Consider the following 23,894-nt stretch of genomic DNA (forward strand, 5'->3'; position numbering starts at 1 on the left):
CATACACACTGGATCCGTTCAGTGCTCTCTATCTGTTTCATGGACTACACCCGTCTCATGTACTTGAATAGTCTATTCTGTACTTTCCATTTATGCCAGGCACTCATACAGTCGGTGTCATCTGTCTGTGTACTCATCGGTCTCTTGTATTCATCTTTCCATCCTCTTTTCTTTATTCATTTCACCCATTTTGTTCATTTTGTCCATTGCACTCATTACATCCATTTCATTAATTTAAACCTCATTACTGTTTTCGTACGATTTATTCTTTTTATCCACTTCACTGCTTTGATCTACTTTATTTGTTCTATTCTGTTTGTCCTCTTAGTTTACATTAGTGGTTATTAGTTGTCGATTTCTCGCTTGGATATTGATGTTGTATTGTTATTTGTCTTATTGTTATTCAAGATCTAGTAGTTTGTTGGGTTGGTGTCATTGAGATGCTGTTATTCAGTTTGGGTAAGTTTGCGTACGGGTTGGTTTTAGGGGAAGAGCCAAGTTTTCAGTAGTTTGCGGAAAGACATTAGATCTTCAGTTAGGCAGATGTGGGGTGGGAGTGCGCTCCACAGCGTGGGGGCCAAGGCTGAGAATGATGATCCGCCTAACCTGACTGAGTTTGTTTTAGGTATAACTAGGAGGCCGGCTGAGCTTGATCTTAGAGTACGTGGAGGGTGATGGGGTTTTAGCTTGTCTTGAAGATATTGAGGTCCGGTCTTATGCAATGCTCGATGAGAAAAGCATAAGGTGTTGAAAGTCACCCCTCGGGACACTGGAAGCCAGTGCAGAGTTTTAAGGGCTGGGGAGATGTGGTCTCTCGGGCCGAGCACCAGTAGCAGTTTGGCTGCAGCGTTTTCTGCTCTTTGAAGTTTATTCAGTTGGTAAGCATGGACTCCGAGGTAGAGGTAGAGGGGATTAGCGTAGTCCAGCCTTGATAGAACATTTGATTTTGAAAAGTTCTGCTGTGTTGTTCGATGCGCCAGATACCTGTGCCTGAATGTGGGCCCTTTTCTTGGCACGTATAGTCTGTATTTCCTTTGGAGCAGGCGGCAGGCCAGTTTGTCAGAGGGTGCGCCTGAGGTTTGCCACTTCCGTTCCGCAGCTCTGCACTTTCATTTCAGAGCTGCAAGTTCGGAGCCGTACCAGGTGTTGCGCTTAGAGGGGGGTTTGAAGCGGATCCTCATGACTGGGGCAAGAATGTCAAAGTTGTTGGTGATGGATAGGTGGAAGTTGCTGAGAGCAGTATCAGTGGTAGAGTCAGAGTTTGGGGGGAGGGAGGATAAAGGTGGAAGTGAAGGCAGCAGCTGACACTCGTTCATCGGGCGGATGTTCGTGAACAAGGTTGGCAGGTCTTTGGGAGGGGAGGTTGCAGGCCCATAGGGACCCAGGAGGGAGGAGAGAAGGGAGTGGTCTGACCAAGAGAGAAGGGTGACAATGGGAGAGGAGAGAGGGAGGATGTAGTGGATGAGGGCATCCAGAGTGTTGCCAGCAGAGTTGGTCGGACCAGAAGGGAGAATGGAGAGGGATAGAGAAGTGCAGAGATCAATGAAAAGAGAGGATGCTGTGCCAGGAGAGTCCAATTGAATGTTAAAGTCACCCAGGAGGAGCAGGTTGGAGGAGATAGAAAGTAAGGAGGATGGAGGTCATTCGTTTCCTCCTACCCTCATGGAGCACACACAGTATTCCGTGTTGTGTGTATCTTTTTGACAGAGTACCACAACTGTGAAATGTGTGCAATGCAGTACTTAATCCAGTTGATAGCCTAAGCCTTATTGCAGATGAAACAAATCATATGACTGAACTGCTCATCGGGCCTGATTGTTAGAGCACTTAGTCACCATGACCTTGGATCAAAGAATGGAAACTGTTTAGGATCACTTATTGAAAGGAGTAAATATTCAATTTACCTGAAAGCAGTGCTGGAAATGGAAATTATTAACTGTGGGATCCCACTAGAATTGGCAGACAGGGGAGGTGAGTGCGGGTGAATAGGATCACACGTTGGGTTTGGGGTTGTAAATTAAGGTGAGGGGGAAATTACGTGATTTTTCTCAAAACCCCACTCCCCCAAAAAATAAACATTTACCTTTCATGTGATTAGTTCATACATTATTCAAGAAAGGAGGAGTCTGTAATTACGAAAGATGCACATATTTTAAATTTACAAAGCTGTTCTTGAATACTTTCTGCAGAGTGCAAGTCTGACAGGAATATTCTCTAGTATTCAACCAGAATGTCCTTGGTTAAGTCGCTCGCTTTAGTCCTGGAGATCCAAGTTCGATTCCCTGTTGGGAACAAAAGCAGATCGGTTACATTAAGGAGCACAAATGGATTTGCCAGATCTGGAATCTGGGAAAATCCGGCCCAGTGTCCAGCACTGCCTAAAAGTATGAATCCCTGATCTATGCAAAATACAGATTACAAATCTCTGCTGTCCACTGGCCACCTTTGAGATTCAGTCTTTGTCCTTGGCTGTTCTGATTCACCAAAGAGGAATTATTGGAAGGCTACCAGTGAGGGAAATGGGGGTGTGGGGTTAGTAATTAAAATGTAGAAGCAAAGTAAAATACTCATATGCACTACTTGCGTAGCTCATTGACAGGTGATTATGACTTTGGATCCCAAGTTCCATGTCTTATCTTTGTCCCAGACCTTCTAGGTTTTTGATGTGTGTACATGTTGCAGATCCACCCCGTTCAGTAGTAAGCAAAAGAAGGGATCCAAATGTTATCTATATACGAGTCAATATTGAGTGAGAACGACGACTGAACCACTGCAAATGTGTATGCTGCCGCAGGTGAAGAGCCTTTTTGGCATTCCCGATCCTGCAACAAGGCAAGATTTTTTTTATTTTTTTTTTTACATCCTTAATAGCACCCAGGGCAGTGGTTGAAGTGGGCGGAAGCGATTGGGAGCGGTGCTCCTCTACTTTTTTAAATGATGTTTTACCATTTCTATACTTTTATTTGAAAAAGAAAGCATTCCGGAAATGCTTAGTTTTAAATGAAAAGTGTAGGAAGCAGTTGAACCTTGCACTTCAGTGCACTGCACTGAGCGTTCCCTTAAACAGCAGGTGCATTTGTTTGGGGGTTTGTATTGTGCATGGGAGGGAAGTGGCGATGCGGTTTGTGGGGAGCTGAGGCAGGCCAGCGGGGAACATAGTTCCACTACTCCTTTTCGTACACTTCGACCACTGAACCAGGGATGCCCACTTGTGGATTGTGTTCTAAGTATGTGCCTAGAATTGGCTTATGAGAGCCACGTAGAGTATAAAAGCTGAGATGGCAGTTTTAGGGCCTCATTATAAGATGTGCGGAATGGGTTTAACGGCGCCGGAAATGGTGCCGGTGCCGTTAAACCCACTCAGCACTATTACGAGGTTTGAGGTTCGCTCGCGGGACCCGCTGTGGACGTCTGGTTTATCCAGACGTCCATAGCGGGTCCCGCGAGGGAACCAGGGAGCTAACAACGGGCCCATTATGAGTGGGCCCGTTGTTAGCTCCCTCCCCATTCCCATTGAGCCCTATAGGAGCTCAATGGGAATGGGGAAGGACCGGGCCCACGTTCCCAGAAGGAGGAATTACCGGGCCCTCCATACTCGGAATGGCCCGGTAATTCCCCATTCAGGGAACCCGAACCCGGACCCTGACCCAATTTTGGAGGCAGCCATGGCGCTAAGAGCGCCATGAGGCCCTTAGACTCTTAGACGCTTATGCTTCCGACCTCACTTCTCTAGACATAACTTTGAAAAGGATGTGAGCAGTCCTTGCTGCAGCATAGAGAAGCTGCCCCATCGTGATTGTGTAAGATACTCGACGTGACCTGAGCTTTGAGATCTAGTGTTCACTTCCTGTTCTTCTTCTTGTACTCATTAGCACCAATTTGCAGGCGCTAATCAGATTTTGGCACATGTGTTTTTTGATAATTCACTAATAGATTCAATGCTGTGGTGGGGAATGAATGATTGTCAAACAGGAGTCAATTAACACGTTTAAATATAATACGAAGGTGCACATTTGATATCAGCAAACTGGAAGATGTCAGTGTAATTTCAACAATACAAGTAGTGTTTGACAGTACTAATGAAGGCTTCTCACAGCTGCCCAAAAGTCATTCGAATTTACAAGCAATAACACCTGCAGCAGCGCCGCTTCCTTCCCTTTATCTGCATCAGGCTCGCGCCTGTATCCACGATGGTGAGGGGTAAAGGGGCAGTGCTGGGGATCACCGCCATGACGTCCGTGCATGTACCACAGCCTCACTTCTCCTTCTTGTTGGGGTGGCTCCCAGAAAACGGGAGCCGGCAATTTCCATCTTAATAGATGATGCTCGCCAAACTTCCCACAAATGCAGATACAGACCAGCCACCCAAAAGATAACAACAAACCTCCACTGCCAGGAGACCCACACCATAATACAGCCACCACACCTCACACAATCCTCCTACTCAACACCTAATTCAAATACTCCCTCGTAAAGCCAACAATGCCCAAAAACGTCTCACCTGCCTTTACTATGATCATTTTCTCAGTCTTGCTCTGCGTTCGAAAATAACAATTAATAAGCTCAATCATAAACAACAAAAACTTCTCCTTTGCCATAACCAATAACTCACCCACCACCAGTGGCTGCACAACAGCAACCATAGGAACAACCGAAGGGGTCAAGAGCCCATCCCCAGCTAGACAAACCTTCCCCAGCTGATCCACACCAGCAGCTGGCAACCGCGCAACGCGGACTCCACATAAGGCAAATTGTGAGACACTCTCTCGGACTGCACCTGAACCTTACGTGCATACACGACAGCCCTTACACATAACACACATGATCCCCTCCACAGTTCCTACAAACAGGTACAGTCTCACTTAAACACACCTTGACATTGTGGCCACCCCCACACTTCGGACAACACTCCTCACCTCTAGAGATGCCAACCACATGACCAAACCTCTGACACCGTAACATTGCAAAGGAGGGGACACATACTTTGCCACCCAGGACCTCTCATAACCAATCCACAAAAACTGGGGCACTTCCACAGACTGAAACGGCACCAATACAGTAGTTAAAACCACTACCCCATACGCATTCCTAGGACCCAACCTACGCACCCCAACCACACTAACAACCCTAAGCTCAGATGCCAAAAAGCCCAAGTCGGTACTAGCCGGAACTCCATAGACCACCCCTTACCACAAGCCACACAAACAGGCGGTACAGATCACAACACCAGAATTCCCACCACCTTGCGCAAATGTAACATGATCTCCTGCTGCTGAATAGACTCGGAGCAAACCAAAAGTTTACCCTCACCCACGTTACAGATAGACCGAGGCTAACAAGCCCACTCCTCCACTGAAAGTGCAATCTCAATTGGGCACACCAGTCTGAAATCCCGACCCTCCACAGCACTGGCCATAAGAACCACAGAACCTTTTTCCTCCGGGGCACCGGCACCCTTACTCGGCACTCAAGACCCAACACCAGATACCACACCACCGCCCACATCTCCCACACCACTACCCGCATCTCCCACCACCTAAGAACAGAGAGGCTGTGCCTTGAAATGCTCCAACACAGAGTACCTTGAAGACACACTGACACATGTACAACCCCCATCCAATCCACAGGAGACCGGCTCCTTGACACTTCCCGTGACTTATCCCTCCTCTTAGCAGGAACCGACTGCCACTCAGATCCAGAATCACTAGATCATCATCAAAAACGAAAATCCGACCCAACCTCCACTGCTCCCTTCAAGTTCCTCTAACGTCCCCCGTCCGAAGCTGCCTCTCGCCCAGTCAGATCACCCCCCAATTACTACTCGCGGACTATAGCGCATCCAGTTCCTGTCCTGACGTGTCGGCTCCTGTCGCCTCCCACCTCGGTTGCCATCTAGTACGCATTCCCCATCCGAGTCCATCCCTTCCTCTGCAAAGCTCGTGTTTCACAAACTACCAGCTGCTCCCCCCCTACCCGATAGTGCCTTGTTGCCATCGAGAAATGCACCATGGCCAACCTGAGGCTTGTGAATTCCCACAGTGTCATGTACAACGTTTATGCGCCAAGGCTCAAGGGTTCTGTTGTAGCTGCAGCATTCCATAAAAAAGAGTTGGTGCTTAGGCACGGTGCGTTTTAAGGCTCCATTAGCCGGTCAGTTCCCAGCCATCTTTGCAGCGCCGTGTTTCCTCTCTTGGCCTGTTCAAACTCCTTCCTTGCTTCTGCCTTCTGCTCCCCCCTCTCATTGCTCCTTCTTTAGCCATTCTCCTTCCTTGCTCTCTGCCTGCTCCATTCTTGTTGTACTGAGTTCCCCATCTGCTCAGCCTTCTTCCTTATACCATTACCTGGCTCCTTTTGGGTATTCTTGCTGACTTCCATCCTTGGGGAGCCGGTCCCTGACCATCCCTGAGTACTAACCCTTCAGTGTGGTAAGGGTTTGGTTCCTCCCACTGCTTTGTCTTCAGGCACAACCTGGAACTACGTTGAGGAAACGCCATGAACAAGACCACAGGTACTCCATGCCCATGAGATAAGGTGCTTGACACATAATCATTTAAGCACTCCGTGAAGTGTAAAGGTACGTCCATGATGATGTCGGCAGTAGCTGAAGTAAGGGAAGCTTAATGCAAAGTCATAGGCACTTCCTTGACCTCCATCACCATCAGTAGGTAGCTTGATTCCCTGTGGCGGACATGAGTATTGTAATTCAGTTCCCACCTGTAGAGAAACAAGCTATTTTGCAATAGCAACCATAGGGCATTTGTCATGTGATTTTGCATGTATTAGTCACACCACAGTTGTGGTGCCCACACCTTGATAATGTTATTGGCTCCTCTCCACGTCTGCTCCAGGCCAGGTCTTGTTCGTAGCTTGTGCCCCATTAATGGGCAGTGTAAAAGAAGAGACTATCTTGATGGCTGTACATTAATACTGCCCTACAAAGGCACTGGGCACCCTTCCACACCCTCCGGTCACAATCTGGCACACAGACAGTTTACAGTTACACAGAGCCTAGAATGTGCCACCTATACGCCAAAACAATTGCATTAGGGTACAGCTAGGAAGAAATGGCATATGAAGAGGGACAAAAAGCTTGTAGGGGTTGTTTGGTTATTTATCCACCCATTGACTGTCAATGGCCGTGCTAATCCCTATGGCCATTCCCATTGACTTCTGCCCCTTCCCACCGAAAACACATCCTCCGGGGATCTCTTTGAGCTAATTGTATAAAGTGTTGGACATATTTTTTACCTTCCAGTGTGTTTTCAAAGCAGTCTTCTGAGAGTTAAATTGGAGCTGTTAACATACTTCTGGTGTAATAAACATTTCTTAACCAGGCCTGCCTTCAGCCACTCAATTTATAAGCACTATACCTGTCCTTCACTGAAGTTCTGTTAAACTGTTAAAAACAAGCACTGGCAAAACCAACAGTTTTAGTTTGTTTAAAAGCATTAGGCAGTTGCCAGACACTGCTATATTATTCCCAGTTACTCTGACCATTTTGCAACTGCTACCTTTGCTGGGCAGTTAATACCACTATTTTGCAACTGCTACCATTGATGGCTAGTGCCTGGTATATGCATTTTCCATGCCTACACAATAGACGAAACTGCTGGCATTACCAATGTTTTTCTTATGGTCTTGAGGCTGGAGCACAGCTCCTTGCTTTGCCTACATCTCCACACTCTAGCTTTAATAGTTTTGTGTGCCTTTTCTACCCGTTAGCCCAGTTTCAACATCCGTAAACCCGAGAAATCCCCAACACTGAAGCACAGTGTGCGTGAATGCCCGTAAACCTAAACTGTCACACTGTGGTATCAAGCAGTGCATTACAAATGTTTATTGATCCTGTTTTTCATGTCGGTCGCCACTCCAAAAATCCTAACCTGATCTTGTGCATTACAGTTTTATATTGTTCTCCTTAGCTAATGTCACCTCGTTGTGTGACATTTCTACATCTCCCTGCATGGTTATGCTGTCCTTCATTAAAGCTGCTGCCCGTCCTCTCCAAAATAATCCTGTTTCTTTTTTCTCGTGACATTCCACATGAGTATAATTCACCAGCCCTTTGACTTTGTCATCTCTGTTTATCAGCAATCATCTGGCCCACACAGTACCACAAGCCCTCACACTCAAGAGTATTGGCTAATACATTTAAACTTTGTTACACTATACAGACACTGCTCCTCATAACGAGGAGGCCGGTAAGGGGTTAACAGTGCCGGTAAAGGTGCCGGAGCCGTTAACCCCTTACCACCCTATTAAGAGGTCTGCCCGCTCGGTTTTACCAGGCGGCCTTAGCTGGTCCCGCGAGCAGCCCAGCATGCTAATAACGGGTCCGTTATTAACGGGCCCGTTGTTAGCATGCTCCCCATTCCCATTGAGCCCTATGGGGGCTCGAATGGGGATGTACTGGGTCCGGGTTCCTTAAATGAGGAATTACCGGACCCTCCAAGGTTGGAATGGCCCGGTAATTCCTCATTTAAGGAACCCTGACCCGGTACCCGGTAAGTGGGTAGCCATGCCGCTAATAGTGGCATGGCTACCTCCTAACTCGTAATGAATGTCTCAGTCTTTAACCAGAATCTAACCACTATCTATGCTTCAGACCTGCACCCATTTTTATTCTTGTACTAGTTCAGCATATTTCACCTTTCCATTCTTAACTCTAAAAATGAACTAGCCCATTCCCAGTGCAATTCCACTACTATTTTCCCTTTGGCTTCAGTTTTTTTGGTGTTGGCACATTTTGGTGGCACATCGAATATATCGCCAACACCATTGTTTCAGAGAAGAAAGAGTAAAGGGGTGCCAGAAAGCTATTGCTGTGGTTGGCTTGACAACTGGAAATGCTGTGGCATGATCGGTGACACACTAAATGTTATTTCTTTTTCCGTTATGAGCGAAGTAATCCAAGAGTGGCTTGGTTAATTAAGTTTCTCCCAATCAGGAGTACTGTGCCATGTGCAAGAAACCAAAGGGTGTCTCGCACGCTAGCCCTTGAGAACGTGTCATCCAGGTGGCCAGGTCACAGCCATCGCTTTTGGATCCAGTTCCTGGGGGTGGACCAGTGCGGGAGGATCTCCTGGGTGAGGGGTCTTCTTTAGGATTCACTGAGGTCCCAAGACCCCCAATCCCCTTTTTAAAACAAACACTGGGCTGAGGAACAGGGTGACTGAGAGTAACAACATTAACTTTCACAAATCGTACTGGGCATGTCCCGCTAATCGGGTCAGGCAAAGCCAGGCACTTAACTCTTAAGTGCATACATCTGATACCAATTAGCTCTTCTCACACAAAAAAAAGGCAGAACCCAAAGACAAACTCTGAGCAAGGCGGAACACGAGAACGAGCAAGGCTTCCGGGAGGAAGGCAAACCTATTGGAGCAGAGCGACGGACCAAGGGGCGAGAGCAGCAGGTCAGAAAACCCCAGAGTTCCCTACTAGAGTTTGTTGCCCCTGACAGTCTGCGTGAGATACGTGGATCCCTCAAGTGAAAACTGCATTGTGTTTCAAGGACAACACTGACCCTCCCTGATGAATGGCAGAGTTGGGGAGACGAGGCCAAGCCTGCGGTACTAACCTTGACTCGTGAATTGGAAATCGTAAAGTAAAGACGAACCGCACACAGCCGGTGAGTTGCCAATCGACCTGAAAGACCACAGTGTGTTTAAGTTTGAATTGGCAACATTTTATCACGTGAAGGCTGCACGCATGTGAATGAGACCCAAGGAAAGGCAGACCTGTGAATGAACTTTGAGGTAAATGTCAGCTTCAGGTTCAGCAATACTAAGTAATCAAGTGGTCCGGCGAAAGGAAGTAAGTAGCCCACTCGAAGGTCTCTGTGAAAGGTAAATTGTTAGAAGCGAGAAAGCGAATATACAGCAAAGGTGATATGGGAAAGTTTAACTCCTAGAAAGGGGAAAGTAAAAGTTGAACTATACATTTTGAGTCGAAGTGGTGCTGCAGTGGTCTGAAAAGTAAGCCACGCACATTTGAAAACCTTGGATATCCGAAAGTGGTCTGAGCCCGACAGATGGGGGCCCGAAGTGTAGTAAGCTTGGGGAATGGAGCCGCCCCCTTGCAAGTTTGTGTTAAACATTATCGTGAGAGGTCTGAGCCCGGCAAAGGGGGGGGGACCTACGAGAACTGTGTGGTGAAGTTCTGAGCTGGACAGAGGGGGAACTTTGTGATCTTTTTGGTTGAAACATTATTTTTGGAAGTCGAGAAAAGAGACTTAAACCTGGAAGGCCAGACGGGCCTTGATCAACGTTACGGAATTGTATTTGTGTTGGAAGCCGAGCAATAGTGTGTCATCCTGCCTACAGGGACAGCCTTATTCCATGAGGTCCAACGTGGGGAGGAGAGCTGGTTCAACCACATTTATTCATTTGAACACTGATCTTTCCATTTGCATACATTTCTCCTTTATTCACTTTTTTATACAGGAGATAGGGCAGGCATTAGGTTTTGTTAGCATAGGCCATTTTGATTTGACACATTACACTAGGACTGCGTTATTTATTATTTGATGGTCGGGGCTACTCCCATTTTAGTTATAGAGCAGACTGGGAGTTCCCCAACCATTTCAATAACAGTTTTACAAATTGTACCCATTGTGCAAGTGTCATACCTGTGATACCATGACTCCCCTACACATGTCAAGTGTCCGTCACTTTCAAAGCTGGGGGTGTTCAGTGATCTTCCTTTTAAGCAAGTATTTTATGTCTTACATTAACTTTACACCCTGGTGAACATGAGCTTCTATGTCTTTCAAAGGTCACAAATGATCAATCAGTCCTGGCGATATGGAAAAGAGCCCCTTCCACAAATTCAGGTTGTCAGACAGCACTTGTGAAAACTGCAAGGTTTCTTTTAATTGTCTCTGGATTTACAAAGTGATGCACATTGAGCAGAAATGCTCTCATTTATCATGTAAAACGAATCTGGCTTGTGTGAGGGGTCAGAAATGTAAAGCGGACAACTTTGTGGAAGTTTTTCAAAAGATGCCATTTTATTAACTTAAAAGGTTGGATAAATGCCTCACCATCACCACCCTGAGGATTTCCCTGACTAAAATAAACAAAAGGAAACACTCTTAACAAAAGGTTTCTGTCCTTCACACTATACATACACCAAGTTAACAATATAATATCTGGCAGTTCAACAGCAACAAATGTAACACTTACATTAACATCAAGATAACGGTGTTTCCTTATAATCTGGCTGAATTCCCCTTCCCCAAATTCAAGCAGGATTTTGTTTAATATTTCCAAAAGCATAGTGAAATCCTGGCTCATAACAAAACTTCCACTTCAGTTCTCTTTTTGTTCCAACTTAATAACACAGAGTTCCAACGTGTATTAAACCAACAGTACACAAGTGTTCAACAAAGTTTTCCTCTTTTCACTTGCAACAAAGATCTTGAAACCACTTCTTTTAATCAACAATGAATTGTTCTGTATTTCACTAGCTTCAACAAAAAGGTTGCTGTGGGTTTATTTTTGCAACAGTTCACAAAACCACTGGTTTATCAATGTCAGAGTTCTGCAGCAGTTTACAAAACACTTGCTTCAGTGATATTAATTTGTCAAGATGATTCTGCATTAATCCACAAAAACACTTAAGTGGTTTCTTAACGTCTTCTTCAAGATTTGTAACAACACCACAGTACTTCAATGGCCCCACCTGGTCCACTCACCTGCCAGGCCTAGTATGGCTCTTTGCAGATAAGGGAGTACTGAATTTATAAATTGTTCTATTGTTAGAATTTCTAATAACTCTTCTAATGGTATTTTCCCTAACCATAAGGACAACATATTTTGGATTTCAGAAGACAATTCTATAGGGGTTTCATGGTTCAATTTCTGTTTTCAGAAATGTTCAGTTTGCCCCACTTTCTTCAATAATCCTTAACAAAGGCTCCCAGGGCATTACCTGCCTCAGTAATGCCCCCACGGCGAGGGGCATATTGCTTTTAGTACCCCGGTCAGAAGACCGTGGTACTAATAGCCTTCTTTTCTGTTGCGAAACGCTGCAGCGTTTCGGAACAAAAAAGAAAAAAAAATGTCAAAGGAAATGGCCGACGAGAAAGGGAAAACCCCCAGAGGGGATCAAAGGCAGCCTCCAGCCATTTTGAGGCTCGGAGCGGGAATGGCCCCCCTTCAAGCCTCCTCATTGGCTGAGGGGGACAATGGCATGGAATCCCATCTGAGGGATTCCTGGCCGGGTAATGCCCCGGCGAGAGCCAATCGGAATGTTTCTTACATTCAGGTTGACTCTCACTGGGTACTAATACAAGTTCCACTTCAATTCTCTTTTTGTTCTAACTTGATAACACAAATGTCCAACTTGTATTCAACCAACAGTTCACAAGTGCTGAACAAAGTTTTCATCTTTTCACTTGCTACAAAGATCTTGAAACAACTTCTTTTCATCAACAATTAATTGTTCCATATTTCATTAGCTTAAACAAAAAGGTATTTGGCGGATTATTTCTGCAACAGTTCACAATATTAAATAGGTCTGCAGCAGCTTACACAACACTTGCCTAAGTGATATTAATTGGCCAGGATGATTCTGCATTAAATGAATGACGGGCCATGTATGTAGAACACATATATGGGTTGTGGCCCTTGTTGCCGATCAGGAGTAAAGCTCCCCCATCAAAGATCACAGTTGGATATCAGAAATGTCAGCAAGTACAGATTAAGCATTGGGAAAGCCGAATATGTTGGCTAATATCTAGGCACCTTTCAGGCACTGACCTCATGTACCCGGGTACTTGCATCATTGGCCAGCTCCTGATACCACATGCCCAGAGAGTAGCATAACTTGTCAGGTATTCCAGTGGTCTCGGATCATTTGGCAGGCGCTGCTATCATTTATCACATATTGGTATTAAAATCCCAGGTACTCCCATCATTTACATATTTTGTTGTCAAAGCCCCCGATAAATCCAATGCAAAGTTACTCACACTCTCATGGTGATGGCCAGTTAACACAGTAGTGACATAATCCATTCTGCCAAAGTAGAATAGAAATAGCAGATTCCATTATGCCCTCGGTGGTTCTGCTTAAAGGTTTCTGAACAAAAATAATGCTGGTACTGCAGACTTTTAATTCATGTCTTTTGGAAATGGTTGGTTTTGAAGAAATATCAAGTTTTGTGTCAATTAGCAATGGCTCTTATATCAATTCTGGACAGTAAATGTACTTTCCCGACCTCCCTTTAGTTGAAAAGTGTGGCTTGCACGCATCGACACATACCGTATTGTGAATTACTTCTACTGCTCAGTGTTGGCATGGAAGCCCAGAAGGGGTAATGGCGCACAAAGCTAAAGGGATGGTGGCAAAATCTGCTTCTGTGATGCACGTATGGTTGGCACCTGTTCTTCGGCGAGGACATAAATGCCTCGAAAGTATCCTTCCAACCAAGGGGCAGTGGTTAGTGATGAATAGAAGAATGTTCCTGATGATGTTATTGGGATGCAGGTTCCTCCATTTGTTGAACATTGTTTTGATACTAATTCTGTGGATCTATCCGACTGAGCGGCATTCACCCAGTGTGGCAGTCCGGGAGTACCGTTTTCTGCTTGTTGGGTGTGGTAGCTCCCGATCCACATTTGGAGAGAGTGTACCTGCATGTGGTAAGCTGTAGTATAGGATCCATATCGCATTGTGGAACCCAGCGTCGGGATGTGGAATGCTGATGAAAAAGACCCACAAGCCGATGTAATCGTGACCAGTTATAAGCATCCCACAAAGTAAATATTAATTGATGCTTAATGGGAAGAAAGAGTGAAAGAATAAAAAATCTAATGACAAGAGCACAGGGAAGAAGAACACAAGAAATAAAGTGCAACAAAGGGTTAATAAAAGAGAGTCAATGAGGGAAAGAAATAGTAAATTAAAAAGCAAAGGTGCAAAAGTGCATAAGAAAGAGCAAACGAAATAGAAAGAAAAAGCAAAACAAAGAGCAAAATAAAGTAAAAGAAAGTGAAAAAAGAGCAAATGAAATAAAGCAAATAAAGTAGTTTGAAAGAAAGAGTAAAAGAAAGGAACACTGAAACAGCAGATCAAATTCGCTTTCACTTTGTACTTTTTGTGAAAAGAGTAATTTTTTGTTAAATTTATCATTCCAATTCCGAGTTGAAAAATGTATTTTCTGCAGTAGAGCTTAGTGTTGTAAGTGTGGAAGGGTTTCCAGAAGCCTAATCTTTCTTTAGAAAAAAAAATGGGCAGTCGGAAAGATTAACCGTGAAATGCCACTAGAAAGGCTCATTAATGGGGCTAATTAAGATATTTGTACACATCGTTTGCTATTATTTAAGGTGCTTCTGATGATTTCTTCAGTGATTTTTTTAGATATGCATGTCAGTGCATCTTTAGGACTTATTGTCCAAATCAAATATGTTTGAAAAATGTGCCTATTTCTTCAACTCGCAACCACTAAAATGTTACAGAATACAAAATGAAATCAGGAAAGGAAATGAACTGGGTACAAAAACAGATTAATCATTTTTTAGTTTTGGCTATTAGGTGATGATTGAGTGTCACATACAAGTCAAAGCTATTGCAATGGCATACCGATAGGAGGGAAATGCAATGTGAGGAGGAGCACACAGTCGGTGTGTGCCGTTTGGTTATCTACTCTCCCCTGTAAGGAAGGCATGGTATCAAGAATAGACAGACACAAGGGATCACAGTTCAAGGGTGTTTATTAAACTTTATACGTAGGGTGGAAAAATGCCTAATCTTCACCTAAAGCTAAGATGGGAGCAAGCTACGACCATCAAATCAAAATAAGGCAGTGCCAGTGGCGTCTTGTCAAATAAAAGGGCCTATACTAAGAAAAACCTTTGTATCAGAAATCAAGTCCAGTACCACGGTAGCAGGAGTCTCACTCTGTCCTGCTTATCAGCTTAGGTACGCTCTGCTGCAATACACTTGGGCTATTGTTCGTGATCTTACGATTCCTTCTGCAGAGGTTTTGCGGGCCTGTGTTGGAAAGGGCAAGGTCGCTTCTCTCCTTGTCAGCCTTTCGGGTCTCGCCATCTTTCTCCTCCTCTTGAACTACCTTGTCTGGATAGCTGTCTCGTTGTGCGGTCTGCCTTGCTCGTATTGTGCTCTCATGCTCCACCTTTTATCCCTGTGCGGAAGGGAATGGGCCGTCAGATGTGTGTGATTCTAGTCAATTGCCTGATGGCTCTGGTGTTTGTCCGTCGTTATTCACGATGTGCGAAAGTGTTCGTGTCAGAAAAAAGGGGGGAGTAGAAGGTTTGAATATCCTACGGGGTAGGATGAGAAAAAGGTGTTATGAGAAGGGGAATACCGCGTCTCACCCGTTGGTGTCCGACTTCCACTCTGCGAAGGCCCCCCCATCCAGGTGATCCTCCCTCACTAGTCCAACCCCAGTAACTGGATCCAATAGTGATGGCCGTGTCCTGGCCACATGGATGAAGAGATCCCCGGTGACTAGTAAGTGAGACACCTTCAGGTTTCTCACCACCCCTCATCCCCCAATGACTGGCCTTGGACATGCTAATCCCTGTGGCCATTCCCACCGATTAGCTGCTCTTCACCATCCAAAACTCTATGGCCTACCTCCATCGGACAGTTCTGATTATTGATCTCATCAACAAAAGATCACACCTTGCCTCTTTCATTGACCTCTCTCTCTTCCTACCCTACGCAAATGGCTACTGTTGCAGTGCTATCCCTCCAACTCCTAAATTTCTAACATCCTGATCATCTAGTGACGATCCGGCCCGGCAAAGCTTTCAACAATACTTTGAAATCGTCACACAGCTCCTCATTTCATATTTCAACACCTGTGGGTTGACCAGCTCAACCTCGCACCTCCAGTACCTTCACACATAACATTGAAGATGTATGTTTTACACTGCTAGTCACTGGTAACACGCGTCACAAAGGTCACACTGTAGACTGTTGCTTACCCCAACACCTTTTTTTTTTCCTTAACCCAACCCATCCATGGCAATATCACTGTGCCATTTATTTTAGAATCCACCTCGCCCTTTCCAGTTCTTCCACTTTTCTCATGACCAGATCCTGGAGGAATATCTGTCTGACCCATATCACATTATTTTTCTAACTCCGTCGCCCTTCCTTATTCCAAGCCCACCTGGACCGATGATGCGAACAACATTCTCTGGTCGGCACTGTCCAAAAAAGTCCCTTGCGGAAAAAGTGCACCCCCAACACCAAGCCTAATAGTGCCCACTAGAGATTCTCCAATCCAAGCTCTAGGCTCACTCCCATAAATGCAAACTACATTGCTGCCCGCTGCTAACAATGCATATTCTCCCAGAGAGGAGAACATGAATAGTGCATGCCGTATGCTGACGAATCTGACTCTCCTAGTATCTGCTTCACCCTCAATACTCGTGTCTCTAGATTTATGTACACACCGAGCAAAACTATAGCGACCAAACAATCATATTGCAGGCTCGCACCTTTTGTAAATCAGCACAGCCAGGTTGCCATTCTTCACTCAAAGCTGCACACACTTTCGGATATAGACATATGCATGAAAAGCATCTTTAAGGATTTACAAAACATTCCTGGTTAGGTGTTGGGTGGGAGGTATTCTGGAAAGTGCAGTGCATTGCCTACACTGCCATTTCCTATGTGCAAAACAACGACAGGAAGGTTGTAGCACCTTTAAAAAGAATGTCCAGCTATTGCTACATTTAATGTATGTATTTGCATTCTGTTTTGTGACCTCCACTACCTCCCTGGAACTTGTCAAGGTCCTAGGTGAATCCTCCGAACCCTCTTCTGTTTTCATCAGTCACCTCCTTTTCACTTTTAACTTCTCCCTCCCATCTAGTGATACCCCTCTGCATCTACAAAAACACCATCCTGCACTTCCCTGCTAACATCTCTGAGGCCATTGCTGACTGCCAGCTCCAAACCTCGAAGGTCGTAACCTTGTTGAAGTTAACCAGGTCGGCTTTATCACTTCAGTCTTGAATGATCTGTGACTGCTGTGCTGATCCTTCTGGACTTATTTGCTTCTCTGGACACGGGTAGCCCATGCATTGTCCACTCCATTCTCTGGGCATCCAATCAGCTGTACTATCCTGAACCATCACCCTTTTATCTGACTGAAAGCAAGTGGTCTCTCGTTTCCCTTTATCAATGCAAAAAACAATCCCTTTGCTGTGGTATCCCTCGTGGTAGCACCCCCTCCCAGTCAATGGTGCACAAATTCCCTGATTCTAGGGACGACAGATTTTATGCGAAAATGTTGTCAATGTAATCCTGTTGTTAAAAATTCTCCTGCAGCATGCCTTTCTTCCTTGTTTTCCCCTTCATAGAGGGATGCCCCGTGTGCATAATTACCCTTCCCTCCCACCACTTGTACCCCCACAACTTAACTCTGAGTTCAGTGTGGTGAAAAGGAATGTTGCTATTGGTATTCTTGGTGCCTTCATTTAGTTGCCAGCCTATCCCGTATAATTATATTATGTTAATATACTTGTTCTTTTATAACGCGCCATGTGGTTTCTAAGCGCGGGGACGGAATTCGAACGTGTGTTCCGCTGTGTTGTTTTGTTTCCAAGACAAACACGTTGCCCCTGAGCTATCCTTCCTCCCCACAGATGATAACCTACATAGCTGCATAACTACCACACACCACTATGTGCTGAAGAATAGTGGCAAAACACCATCCCCACACTGTCCTTCTTCCATCTCCCCTTTGTCCTGAGCTTGCGCCGCTAGTCAAAAGTCTGGGTTTTTGTTCTGATAGTGAGCTACGAGTCAAGAACATTTGTGCTGTGAAATGCATTTGATCTGCAGGTCGCAGGTTCAAATCCAGCAAGGCCAACTCAGCCTTTCATCCTTCCGAGGTCGATAAATGAGTACCAATTTCGATTGGGTACAAACAATAATTTATGTAAATATGCCCCTGCGCAAAGCGCCTTTGATTAAAGCATTATATAAAAAATCAATTATACATTTTTTGTTCGATTAAGGGGCCTGGCAATTGCAATAAACCTGATTCTTTGGCCCTCGTGCAGTGGCAAATGTTGCGTTTTTCAAATTCTACTAATGAAGAAGGATATATCGACGTCAGGTAAAAGCACAGATCTGGATTCACACAGTGTAGATTGCAATAGACGCAAGAGTCTCATTCGCACATGCCTGGCATTGCAAATTCATGTTTTCTTTCATGGCACATTAAGACAGGCAAGGGCATGAAAAGACCAAAATAACCCTCTCTCCAATGTGCTTTCCTCTACATCTTGAACGGAGAATAGCACAGGGGCAACGTGCTGGGCTTGGGGAGGCTCGAATCCCGCATCTGCGCTTAGAAACGGAATTCGGGTATTAAACACGTTATAAACATTTTTTTTTAGAAATAAATAAAGAAATAAAAATCTTGAGTCTAGATGCTCTAGATGCAGTGGGGAAATGACCATAGGGAGCACATTAACTTTTCAACTGTTTGCAAAAGTCATTCAAGACAAGAGATTCCAATGATTGGAATTCATGTTGCTGCTAGGTGGATCATAATAATGATGTAGTCCAATTTAAAAGAAATCAATGAGCACGGGCCAGTAACGGGGCACAAGTCATAGGCTATTAGAACCCTGCGCTTACTTACTGGGGTGCGGATAGCTATGTATTTTCTCGAAAGAACGAAAAAAATTTGCTTGGAAAGTGGGGCTCCATGCAGAACCCAGCATTCATTTCTTGATTCCATGTTCCATGATTTCTTGGGCCTTGTTAGGTGCTGAGTGTTGTGGCTGTGCCAGAACTAACAGGTACTTGCTGGGGGGGGAACTGGGGTGGGCAGGGACAAGGGAATATGTAAGCAGCTGTGAGCTTTCTCTGAACATGGACCTGGCTCAAAAGATGCAACCCGCAATCCGAGCAACCTGATTGGCTGCCACGCCCATTCTGTGTGCTAATATTTGTGTATACTGACCACAAAATAAAACAGTCTTAAGGGGTGGATAATGACAATTGCACTTTTGGTATAACCAAAGAACTGACATAGTCAGATAAAGGGAGAGACGGTGCACCAAAGGAGAGGAATGGTGATGAGTAGATTAGTGATACAATCAATGCAAACCCTCCACAACCCTTGGAATATATGTACTTTACGTTCTTTATTCACCACAAAGATTGATTGATTGATTGATTGATCAAATTGATTGAAGGATTGCATGCCCACGCCTAGATGAAACTTGAATGTTAGCATGTGACACACTTAGAATTGTGAACACCAGCCTGCGTAGCATCCAGATAAAGTTCTGAATGTTAGCATGCCCACACCTAGACCGATTTCTAAACACTAGCCTGGCCACATCTAGAATAGACTGTGAATGTTGGCATGCCCACACCAAGATAGAATTCTAAACATTGGCATGCGCCGCATCTAGATGGGATTATGAAGGCCAACAAGTGCCACACTTAGACAAAACTGTGAATGTTAGCATGCTAAAGGTCAGGTAACCCATTAACCAATATAAGCTCAAACTCTGCATACTTATCTCACTCAAAAAACTCACACAACCATCTCTTGCACAACAAGCCGCACGCACTTCACAACACTGCAACAACACATAAGCCGGAGCAACAGCACACGCAGACTGATGATCCAATACCCGCACCAAAGCTCAGCACCCGGTGTATACCGAGTTGAAGCTTCCAACAGAACACCACTCCTCTCACTATCCTACTCCCTCTTCACCTTACTAACCCATCCCACCTTATCGTTTACAGATCGCCAGAGCGCCTGGAGACCAATTCCGTTGGTGACGGTGCGAGGTACAAATACCTTTAACATTTAACAACGGCTGAAAGCAAAGCTTGCATTTTCTCAATCAGCACCAATGTTTACAAAGTGCCATACACCTAAAAATCAATTACACATGGTGCTTTCAAGAGTAGGCAGCTGAACGACCCATTTTCAAAATTGCATCTGTACCACTGAATCCACAATTGTGTTTTTAAAATGGATGTCATACTTTTCCTGGATGCTAAACTTATGTATCAGCTGACTAGGCATAACCATTCTAGGTGTGCTTTAGGAAACTGTCTTGAAATTGAATCGATGATTAATGGACAGTGATGGACAGTCATGGGCCGTTTAGGCCTCTGCAGGGTACTCTCCAGGCTTGGGTGGACTGCATTTAAACGTGGACTCTTATTTATTGTTTTATTTGCAGGAACGAGTTCAGAGCATGGACAGATGTGAAGCCAGTCAAGGCTATAAGAGCCCAGCCCCAGTACAAGCCCCCAGAGGACAAGGTTATCCATGAAACCAGCTACAAGTCCACCTTCAAGGGAGAGTTCAACAAGCCAGCAGCGGGGGACAACAAACTAACTGAGCGCAGGAGAATACGCAGCCTCTACAGCGAGCCCTACAAAGAACCCTCCAAGGTGAGCGAAGCAGCGCATGTGTCAACAGGACTAATATTTGCATGTCAGTTACTGATATACAGCCCTTCCTTTCAGTCACACTAACTGATCGCTTCCTTTCGAGGGGATTGGGTCCTCCGACGTATTCCATATCTATGACATGTAATCACCACAACTGTGCTGCTTCGGAAACTTTTTTCGGCGTCTGCGTCCTACGTCGATGCGCCGTCGTCGAGGGCCTCCTCCGATGTCCGACGTCATCCGATGTGATAAGTAGGACGCACGACGCCCGTAGCCTCAGTTCCGTTTTTTCCGCGAACGTGTTGCTTCGTGAATCTCTGTTAACGCCTTGACTCTTTGGAGTTCTGTTCTTCTCGGTTCTTCGAACCTGTTCGTTTTGTGAAAATCCTTCGTGTGAAGATGTCTTCTACTTCGTCTTCGACCCCGCGTCCGGGTTTCAAGAAGTGCGGGGAGTGTGGGTCCGAGATGTCGGTGAGGGACTCGCACGACGCCTGCCTCTGGTGCCTCGGGGAGGCCCACGACACGGAGGACTGTATCGACTGCCAGTCGCTCACGTCCAAAGCCTTACGCGAACGTAAGAAGAAGTTGTCGGTAGGTCGGGTGTCCAAGCCCAGGAAGTCGAAGTCTGCGGGGCTTTCGACGGATGATTCGAGAGGTGACTCTCCGCGTCATCGTCGAAAGTCTCGTGGGTCTCCTTCTAGGAGTCGGTCTCGCCACTCCTCAGCCTCTTCGAGGCATTCTCGGAAGCGCCGACACCGGTCGTCTTCCAGGTCCTCTTCGGAGGACTCTGCGCGGCACGTCGCTTACCCCACCAGCCGTGCGACGCCGGAGGAATGGGCTTCCTTCGGGAAGAAAATGCTGGCGATTCTTGAGTCGCAGGGTACTAAGCCGTCCGCGCCCCCGAGTGGGGTCGGTCGTGAGAGGTCGAGAGACACCGCTCGCAAGAGTGGTCGGCACGAGTCACGGGAGAGGTCCCGTTCGGACAAGGAGACTCGTTCTCAACGTACCATTCCAGGTCCCGGTCCTCTACGCGTTCGAGACCGCATGCACCTGTGAGGTCTTCGAGGAAGACATCGACGTCTGAGGCGTCTAGGGCGTCGACAGGCTTTCTCGAGGCTTCGGCTCCGAGGAAGTCGTCGAAGCCGTCGACGCTCAGGTCGTCGAGGGACACGCTCGGGGCTCCGGCTTCGAGGGCTGTGTCGACGCCGCCGATGCTGGAGGCGCTGCATCTGACGTCGACGCCGATTTCCTCGACGCCGATCCTCTCGGCGCCGATGCCGATTCGCTCGACGCCATCGACGCCTTTCGTGTCGGAGGTACCCCGTGGCACGGGAGAACCCCCTAGGAAGGCTCTGGTTAAGAGCAAGCACTCTCGGGTGCCTTCTTTTCGCCACCTGGACTACATTTCAGAGGCGGATGAGGATTCTGATGGCCTGGTTCCTAGTAAGGTTCCAGATGAAATTGTCTTGGGCCATAGTCAGTTTGACGATTTGAGACAGTCACTGCATGATGCCAGTGGACTGGACACCTCTCCGGAGGTGGAGTTTTGTAGGCCTGAGCCTGGCTCTCATGCCGATTCCTCGTACCGGCGCCTTATGGCTAGGGTTTCTGAGTACTTGGGATGGTCTGCTCCCCCAGGGGAGTTTGTGCAGGATGATCTGACGGACATCCTTGATGTTGGTCCCCCAACCGATCCGGTACTGCCGTTCCATATGGCTTTACAGAGAAGGGTGGCGGCGGCTTGGACTGCTCCGGAGAGTCTCCCGGCGGTGGGCAGATCCTTGTCGCGAAAATACCGTCCAGCCAGTAGCGACCCCTGCTACTTGACCAGGCACCCCACTCCGAAGAGTTTGGTGGTGCAGGCGGCCACGGCCCCGGCAAAGCAGGCGTCGTACCCTACCATCCCTCCTGATAGGGACGACAAACGTTTTGATGGCTGGGTGAAGAAAGTGTTTTCTTCTGGTGGTATGGCGCTTCAGGCGGCCAACTCCATTTGTGCCTTATCTCATTTCACACACACTCTGTGGAACTGTGTTGCATTGGCGGCTGAACATATTCCCGAAGGGGACTAACGGGATGGTTTCCTTGCTATGGTCCAGGATGGTAAGGATGCCATGTGTGAGTCCGTTCAGTCGGGTTTGGACTTAGCTGAATGCGTCAGTAGGTCCATGGCGGCGAGCACCGTAATACGCAGGTTTGCCTGGTTGCGGAAGTCGGGGTTTGCTCCTGATGTGCAGTCCCGGCTCCTCAACATGCCCTTTGACGGTGAACACCTTTTTGGCAGCAAGGCTGACGAGAGCCTTGAGAGGTTGCAGACCTCAAAAGCTGCAGCGAAGTCGTTGGGCGCTGCAGTTCGCCAACCTCTGCCTTTTCGTCCTAGGGGACAGCAGTGGAGGGGTGGTTCCTTTCGCTATTACTCCTTCAGTAAAGCGAGAGGAGCTGGCGGTCAAAGAGGCCAACGCAGTGGTACCAGAGGTGGACGACAGGGTACCCGTGGTGCCAAGGCCGCTCGGGCAGTTGCCTCTTTGCCCTCAGGTAACGCCGCAGCCGCTCCCATTCAGTCATGAGGCCATGTCCCATGGTTCGCCGGTTGGGGGAAGGCTGGCGCAGCATCTTGTAGAGTGGCAAGCCATTACTTCAGATGTGTGGGTTCTGGAGATCATAACCCACGGCTACTGTCTTCCCTTTCGGCACAGGCCTCGCGACAATCCACCGGGGAACCTCTCTTTGCAGAGTCCGGATCCGCTCCTTGCGCAGGAACTTCAAGCCCTGCTGGAGAAAGGCGCCATAGAACTGGTGCCTGTAGCGGAGAGGAACAAGGAATGGTATTCCCCTTATTTTTTGATTTCGAAGAAAGACGGGGGATTGAGACCCATCAGGGACTTGCGCGGTTTGAACAAACTCCTCAGGAAGAACAAGTTCAAGATGGTTACTCTCTCTCAAGTCCTCCAGGCCCTTCAGCTTCAGGACTGGTTGGTGTCACTCGACCTCAAGGATGCTTACTTCCATGTGCCGATCCATCCCAAGCACAAGAAGTACCTGAGGTTCACGGTTGGCGACTCGCACTTTTAGTTTCGGGTCCTGCCGTTCGGATTGACCTCCGCCCCGAGGGTTTTCACCAAGCTCATGGTGGTGGTGGCAGCGCATCTCAGGCAAGGGGGGATTCACGTCTACCCCTACCTGGACGATTGGTTGATCAGGGGGAGCTCTCCCGAGCAAGTCCTGGATCATCTGTCCGTCACCTGCCACTCCCTTCACAGGCTGGGCTTCTGCCTCAATTTAAAGAAGTCCCATTTGACGCCAACACAGCGGCTCCAGTACATCGGAGCGGTGCTCAACACTTCCCTGGGGCAGTGTTTTCCTCCCCAGGTGAGGGTTCTTCACATTCAGCAGATGGTGCACAAGTTTCAGCATGCCCAGACGCTCCCAGCGTTCGAGTTCTTGAGGTTGCTCGGCCTCATGGCATCCTGCATTCT

General features: G+C 46.8%; 1 protein-coding gene across 3 annotated transcripts in view; it reads left to right on the forward strand.

The window, feature by feature from the left end:
- MAP6 (microtubule associated protein 6) overlaps positions 1 to 23,894 on the forward strand; it is a 201,387-nt gene that overhangs the window by 114,321 nt on the left and 63,172 nt on the right. For all 3 annotated transcript variants that reach the window (XR_011284140.1, XM_069640060.1, XM_069640059.1), the window contains exon 2: positions 20,205 to 20,418. Coding sequence is in view for 2 of the 3 variants with exons in the window: in XM_069640060.1 (XP_069496161.1) it covers positions 20,205 to 20,418 (214 nt within the window). In the remaining variant the exon portion in view is untranslated. The remainder of the gene's footprint in view (positions 1 to 20,204; positions 20,419 to 23,894) is intronic.

The sequence above is a fragment of the Ambystoma mexicanum genome, chromosome 7q (assembly GCF_040938575.1).
Source record: "Ambystoma mexicanum isolate Mex_15411 chromosome 7q, UKY_AmexF1_1, whole genome shotgun sequence".
In the NCBI taxonomy this organism is placed as follows: Eukaryota; Metazoa; Chordata; class Amphibia; order Caudata; family Ambystomatidae; genus Ambystoma; species Ambystoma mexicanum.